We start from the raw sequence: 8,191 nt of genomic DNA on the forward strand, positions 1-8,191 counted from the left end.
CGCAGAGCAGGCCAGCAATGAGCTGCCGCCGCTCGGCCGTACACACCTCACGCAGCAGGAAAAAACCAGCCAACAGAGCAGCGCTGCGTGAACACGGCTGTGAGCATCTGCAATCATTTCAGTGTGTACCTAAGGATAGGACAGTCTGTACCAGCTCTGGGGTGATTTTACAAAGCATAATTTTCTCGGGTCTGGGACAAATTGAGCCAGTCAACATAAATCACCTGATATCCTACACACACAGCTTAGTTGTGTTCTGCCTAGTCACATTATTTATTATTAGTTTGTTATTAATCCTTTCATCGGGGGGAAAAGCAACATGGTGTTGTAGCGGGGGCTCCAGGGTTGGAGCTGAATAACACTGGGCCGTGAAACTGACACAAGCCACAGGGGATGGCTGTCTGGTCCAACTGGGCCTGCCCTCTCACCTCTGAGCAGTCCTGAGTACGGCCTCTTGATGTCCAGCTGACTGCGCTCGTGAAACAGCCCCTTGAGTTTCAGCCTTGTTTGCTTATAAGATCTAACAAAGGCATTTCTCACTGTGGCACTTTGCCATATAAGCACTTACCTTCATTGTTCTGTGTGTGCCCCAAGTTATTGTACAGCTCACTTAGCATGCAGTGCTAGATGTTCCCAGAGTACTACTCCCCCGTCATCCTTCACGTGATGGGAAAACCCTGTTCAGCCGACCGGCCGTTTATCTCGCCCTGGATCCCGCGCCATCCTGAAGGCTAAGGGGGGCTACAGGTTGGAGGAACGGTACCATTTTTCTGCTCTAGCCCCTTTAAGCGACCTCATCACTACAGCACTCTGACCATAAAACGCAGCAGCACCGAACATCTCGGATCTTATTTAAATATGATCAGTGTTTATTAGTATCTATGACGGCTTCATAAACCGATAGAGACTTAGTTCTTTATTACAATACTTCAAAAGAATAGAGTAGCCTTTTTATTAGGAAGCCAACAGTTTGTAGGGGTTAAGTTAGTTTAATATTAATTATCCATGTGAGAAGCCTTTCAGTTATACTGACGGTTAACTTTGTTCTGTTTACCTAGTTTAGCTAGGTAAACTAGACGGGGCTGGATTTTGAACCAATGTCTAAACAGCGTCCAAGCGCTAAACCTCACGTACAGGAGGTTTTCCACGTCTTCTAGCTAAGTAGCTAGCGTTATGTGAGTAAAACTACGAAAAACACCGAGGCTTCGCCACTTGAACTGAACACAAGCCCTCTTGTGTGCTGCTCAATTTCTAAGTCACAGACTGGCAGCAGATAAGGGAATCCCCTTACCACAGTGATTACTACGAGCGCTTTCTCCGCTCCCCGTCATCTAAACGGCGGCGCGTTCAGACGCAAAGCGGGAACGCGCAGGGAGTGGGCGGGGCCTGCGATGTGGCCGTGTGACGGAATACGCTGCGGCGCGCAGCGCTCTCACGCCAGTTCATTCTCGGCTGTATTTAATTGCATTTTAATATAGGTGTTCATTTAAATATTTAAATAGTGAATCTGAAGAAGAATCACGACACAGCAATATCACCGGAGTTTATTTACGCCTGCTAGAGTGAAATCAAATCAAATCAAAGTTATTTTCGGCGTTACATACTTTAATCCTTTTACTGCAGCACGAAAGACTGGCAGTCATTTCAACGCGGGTTTTTAAACCAGTAAATTTGCAGCACCAGCTCTGTATCCGTAAACATTAGTAGAATTATAGCAGGCATTTTGCGGGGGATAGTACATTTATGCTTGTGGTTTATACTTCTATATGTTTTCTCTGTTACGTTTCAGTTTAAATAGCAATACTGACCATTAAGCTCTTCTGGGTATTGACAAGAATACATTTTAAATTAAACCGTGCGCCAGATAGATGAATTCTGTGCGTATGCCGCCCCCTTGTGGACCTAAAGAGCAAAACCACTTTTAACGAAGATTATGTTATGGACGTCCTTTGATTCAGATGCTATGGGTGTTTTCATAACTTGTTTTTCGTAATTTGTGTAATTGTCTATGAAGTTCTAAGCAAATAGTTTAGTCTTGAAATATTCCGCCGTAGCGAGAATCGGGTTTCAAGGGCAAGAGAATTACGTACGAGGATCCGTTTAACATGTGGCTTTATCCCAGGTGTAAGTTAGGATGCGTTTTATGGCGCGAATATTTATACCCTAACTCGTATTTTCAAACTAGTAAAATCATTAGCGGTTCGTCACTGTTAAGTAAAACAAAACCATCTTATAGACATTATAAAAAAATGACAATTTGTTTAATATTTCAAGTATTTTTAGAAATACAAATATTGTAATAAATGTAGTATATGTAGTAGACAACTAATTGTGAACATTATTAAAAAGAAAAATACAAACAATTCACTGATGAATTCCTAATTTAGTTCTGAAACTTTTTCATCACTCAGTATTGACATTGTAATATTAAAGGTGTTAGCGAAAATTAATTGTAATTTGAAAAGCACACAAACATTTTCAATTATTTAAAAATGCAGGACTATTTGTCTGCAGGGGAAAAATAAAGGGTATGATGAGATTATAAATATGTGCATATTCTGATATACTATCATTATTACAAAGTAAAAGACAGAGTAAGTACAGTAATTGGTGCAAGTGTGATTTGGAATTAACTGATACACATAATACAAACGGGTGAAACATTTACATTAAGCTGACACTTTCATCCAAAGCAACATACAATTATGACTGAGTACAACTTGAGCATTGTTTAAATACAATTATGTGTGTGCATGTTCTGATATTCTAAAAGGACAAATGATTTTTAACCAGTGAAAAGCTTTCAGCCTACATCACTGCGTTCAACCATAAATATCAGTAATACTTCTGAGTTTAACTGGCTTGGCTAGCATGTGTAACTGCAGCTCTGGAAATTGCTCCATATCATCTCAAGGAAGATGATAAACATAAAGCCTGATTCTAGCTCTGGAATATGCAGTCAGCAAAAGATTGGGCTCAATCTCAGACTGGCTGTAATGAGCAGCTGGTTCAATCAGAAACACAATGTCTCTCTCCAGGCCAGAGAACCTGCGGATAGTGTCCATCACTACCACATCATCATTTATATTCTCTATGCTACCATGTTGGAAAGAAGGTCTGACATATGATTGGTGCAACAGAGAAGACTTAGTTTCCATAGTTGAGAAGAGAATAGCAATATCTCTGGGTGAATGGCCCTGCTCCAAAAGGATTTCAACACGTTTCACCACTTTTTTCATTGAGGTAGCTAAGGAACGGATCACAGAAAAGTTCCCTTCCAAGGAGGGGATATAGGTCATTTTCTCATGCATACGTTTCAAGTGGTCAGACATGTCTCCTCTATATCTAGTTTTAATTACTCCAATTAGTTTATTCATTTCATTAAATACCTTTTTAGAATTTCGGACAACCTTGTCTAGGTAAGCCCTGGAGGTCTGATTGGTCAGTGGGGGCAAGCCATCAGCAAAGGTATGACATTTCTGGAAGTAGTCAAGGAAAACCCAGAGTATTCCTCCTGATCTCTTAGCCAGCTTCTTTGCCTTTCTGTACCAGTCTCCATGCTCCGTGCGGAAGTTTTGCCCCTCATCTACCACAATATGCTTGATATCAGCGTAAGCCCCCTTCATCATGAAGCCGGATCTTGTGTCACAGAGGCAAAGATTCTGCTTTCTGCAAAAAGGCAAAATAATTTTAAAATGTTATGCATTAGGATAAACTGTTGAACTGATGCACGTAAGCCTCCTTTGTTATCAATTTAAAGATGTAAACAATGGCAATAGAATCTCAGTGGACACTTAAATCTCACTTAAAACCCACCTCATGAAGTCTTTCAAACCTTGATTTTCACAGAGATAAAGGATATTCTCTGATTTACACTGTTCAGAATTTTTTATCTTCTTGATTTTCTCCATCGCTAGCAATGTCTTCCCAGAACCAGCCAAGCCATGAATAAACAAAGATTTATGGCCTTCGTAAAACTGAAGAATGTTGTACTGTTCCTCAGTGAGCAGATTGATGATCTCCGAGCCAAGCTTGTCTCTCAGTGGTGAGGTGAAGCTGAGGACCACAATGACTAAGGAGCGCAGCAAAGCCTTCACCTCTTCCAGATGACCCAAGCTGTAGCTGTGAGGATACAGGAGGTGACCAGCAGTCTCACTTTGTATCATCTCCCCTGTATTGCAGTCCAGTAGACAAGGGACCACGCAAATCCACTTTGTGTATCCACCAAGATTCACCAGCTTCTGTTTCAGATGAAATGCTGTTTCTTTAGCATATTTCCACAATTCAGAAGTTTCTTTCTTCACAACAGTGAACAGTTTGGGATATTCCTCAGACATGATCAATAGAGCCTCGCCAATGACGTCTTTATTTCCTGGTTGGCTGATGTCAACAGCCCAGCTTTTGGACATAATTAAAATTCCAGGATTGCTCTGATGGTTAGTGAGAGTGGCGAAGGCTTCTGGGTAGTTCTCCAAGAGCTTATCACAGATGGACCCTTTAGGATTGTTGTCATTGTTTGTTACTAAAAGCAGAAAGCGTAAAATATAGACAGTCATTTAATATACATTTCAGTTCCTGAAAATGAAAAAGCATTTTCCTTAACAACTTTTACTTTATTCTAATCTCTCAATTCAGGTGACTCCCGAAATAAAAAAAGCAAAGCCTATATTTAGGGTAACTTGCAAGTAAACATTTCACTTTTTGACTGTAATAATGGAAAACAAATGTGAACTTCTAGAAAAATAACCTCTATAAATGGTCAGGTATTTCAAATGAATTTAAGAACAACTGTGAGGAAATGATCACAACACAGTTGCGTTCAAGCGTAATATGGCCTCATCAATGAAGATTTCAGAGTGGAAGGACTACAAATGAACACAAAGATTCATTAACGAGGAAGGTGGGGCAGGAGGCATGACATAGACGCAAAACTCAAAATACGCAACATGAAAGTGATGCATATCACAGGGGGAAAATAAAAGTGGAGGATCTTTATTTTAGAACATCCAAGTCACAGAATCACCTGACTTCAATTCCACTGAAATTTTGTGGTTTCGTTTTGATTCAGGCCATTTAAGCAAAGCAAACCAAAATTATGCACAAGCCAAAACCCAAGTCACACCCCACTGTGCAGGACCGACCAGCTGCTACAGAAAGGGCTCGCGTGCTTTTCCCATCGATGACCTCCAGTCTTAAAATACTGAACGCTTGTTTATTTATTACTTATTAATGTACAATGTGTTCATATTTATTCATTAATAAAAATAACGATTTATTATTTATTTGAGCTGAAATAGCATTCTTGGAGTCATTTATTTAGAATCTGGCTCAATCCAAACTCTCTGCAAACTTTGTCCATACTCCTATCATCAAAGGTGGTACTTTTATTAGATTTTCTAAGGGCTCAGTTATTTTGTATTACTTGGTCATAAAGTGGTCCAAATCAATTACCTGGAAAGATTCTCTCCTGTAGGTCTGCAGTCTTCTCAATACTGTACACTGGTTGACACTGAGGAGGAGAATCTTGCAGATTCAGTGCAGACTCAAACTTTTTAACCAGAGGGTCATCTGTAGAGATGGGTGAAAATACAATCAAATTAATCTTGGTATTTAAAAAGTACTATTAAATCATCAGCTAATACAAAAATGCTGATGTAAATACTGTATTTTTCTAAGATACAAGTACTTTGGAATTTAATTTCAGCAAACAATAAAAATCTACATTCACTTGTGTAATTCATATGTATAAATGTACCTGAGACAGGGAATTTCATCTTCTCCAGCCAATCTTTGCATTTAAGCTTAGATACGATGCCCTCCTGTAACTCCCAGCTATTTGGATCATCTTCAAACGCAGCACAGCAGAATGGCGATATTTTTATCGCAACAATATACCTTTGGTCATTAACTGTAGCTGCTTCTGAAACTGGAAAGACTTTGATCTCCGGACACCATGTAGTCTGATGTGCACAGTGATGTATGTGAATAGCTCGATTCATGGCCTTATCACGCATGGCTTCAATACTTTTCTTCAGTTTATCAGGGTCCAAATTCTGACCGCAACCAACCACTTTTCTGGTGTTGTCATCTATGCCAATGAAGACGAAGCCACCGCGCGTGTTTCCAAAAGCAGACAAGTACCTGGGGAGTGCCTCTTTTAGTCTGCTAATCAGATTCTTTTCACTACAGAAACTTTTGAACTCCACATTTACACTTTCACCAAAGTCCAAGATTTCATTGAGCTGAGCCTTTTCCTCTTCATAGAACTTACTAGCTTTGTCGTATATATCATCATCAGAGCCCTGCATCAGCTTTTGTTTTTTCGCACGATGTTCTTGACTAACGTACTGTCCTCGTTCCTGTCTCTTTAAGAAATCCATTGCTGCACTTGGTGACAAGACCAAGGCAGATCTTCCAGATCTTTGCACCAGACCAGTGCTTAGACTGCAGAGTCTTGCTTGTCCCTTTGCTGAAAACCATGACCTCACATAAAATCGCAACTTATTTTCTTGCTGTGTGACCTTAAGAAAGTCTTCAATTCGTGCAGATTCAATAAGGGTATTTAAACCATCTTCCAGGTCTTTACCAATGCCATCTTCATTGTAGTTATATTCGGGATTTCTGAATTCAGCACAGAGAATCCCACCACCAGAATTTAGAAGGGCACACACACATTCCAGAAAGACTTTCTTCTCCCCTTCCCGCAACTTTTTATCCAAACCTTTCCTTGTCTTCTCTCCAAATGTTACTTCTTTAATCCAGAGCACTTGATCTGGATATTCCTGAGCCGTTTCCACTGTTACTAATGAAGCCATGCTGTGGGACCAGATTAAAAACATAATGACTTTTTAAAAAGACTGTACTTAGAAATAATACCAGAAAACACTATCATCTTACTTTATTTACTGCCAAGTGGAATGGGGTGCAGTTTGGAAACAGCCCCACCTCCTAGACTATATTTCAGTGATGTCATGGTGAAACAATAATTAAAGACAGAATCGGCATTTTACCTGTAAAGTCGTGCGTGCTCTGGGACGAAAAGCAGGATTTGTCTTTGCCTTGAGGGCGCGTTGTCTGCGCTGGATAATCCAATAAATCTGGCGGTGTTTCTCAACTTTCCAAAAGCAAAACGATGTCCTAAAAGAAAACCGTGTCCATAGATTAGGAAAGGTGAAATCGCAAAGATAAAAAGTTCTTATTCGCTCCGCGCACAATTTACCTAAATAGTATCTAAACAATTTGTAAGGTTGCTACAACAAAAAAGAACACATTCAGCATGAGTTTTAACTTTACAAGCACAAAATTATTTAGCTAAACTGCGTTCTACCGTCATCCGAAGCATCATCCGATGCTCTTACATAAATTTGTTCACTGATGTATAATCTGGATGAATAAATATCGACATCAGTCCTGGTGATTTTGTTAATTTTCCTTCTTAATCCAGGAACGAGTGTCTTATCACCGGATCTACCAGAGGTTTGGTAGGCATACCTTCCCCAGGCCGCGTTAGCTGCGAACTGCGTAACTTCTGCTGAACTCCTGCTTCTGCACCAAGGTGATCTGATATTTAACCTATATGGGCTAGATATGGGCTAGACTACATTTAGTCTTAATGGTTAAGACAACAGTTTCTCTTAAGATATGTACTAACGCAAACGCACAGAGACCGAGAAAGTACGTCACCTCTATGACGAAATTACAGTTAGAGCGGAAATGTTAAATTTGACCCCCACTAGCCTCCCTCAAGATACCCACTGGGCATGCGCTGTTACCAACACCAGGGCTATTTCTAGGATGTCGAAACAACTGGAGCTAGAACAAAGCAAGCAACATCTTCCCGACACTAAGATTTCCCAATATTTCTTTTGTGGATCCCGTAGCTAGCGAATTAGCTGTTGTGTCATAAGAAATGATAGAAGCTAAGTAGTTAACTCCTAAATACCACAGAAACTGAAGCATAGCCAACTTCTCAGACAAGAAGTTAGGGGAGTAGCATTGTGTAATGAACACGCATATTGTGTACACTGCTTATTTTATATTCATATCATGTTGAATATATTGGCTTTCTCAAATTCACAACTTATTGTCACCACAGAAAAGCAGCACATCATACAAAAGCCTTAAACATCTTTAAAAGCATCAGTGGCATCTTTTAATCGTAGGTCCACTAATCTTCAGAACTTAAAAACCC

General features: G+C 40.1%; 1 protein-coding gene across 1 annotated transcript; it reads right to left on the minus strand.

The window, feature by feature from the left end:
• Positions 1–1,751: 1,751 nt before the first annotated feature.
• Positions 1,752–7,721, minus strand: LOC113581776 (schlafen family member 13-like). The gene is made up of 6 exons (XM_035531912.1): positions 7,492–7,721; positions 7,011–7,137; positions 5,756–6,816; positions 5,452–5,568; positions 3,817–4,522; positions 1,752–3,669 (listed from the first exon to the last, which is right to left on the minus strand). Exons 3-6 carry the CDS (start codon positions 6,813–6,815, stop codon positions 2,910–2,912), a joined length of 2,643 nt encoding a protein of 880 aa, XP_035387805.1. The 5' UTR covers position 6,816; positions 7,011–7,137; positions 7,492–7,721; the 3' UTR covers positions 1,752–2,909.
• Between the last annotated feature and the right edge of the window lie 470 nt (positions 7,722–8,191).

This window comes from Electrophorus electricus, chromosome 12, assembly GCF_013358815.1.
Source record: "Electrophorus electricus isolate fEleEle1 chromosome 12, fEleEle1.pri, whole genome shotgun sequence".
NCBI lineage: Eukaryota > Metazoa > Chordata > Actinopteri > Gymnotiformes > Gymnotidae > Electrophorus > Electrophorus electricus.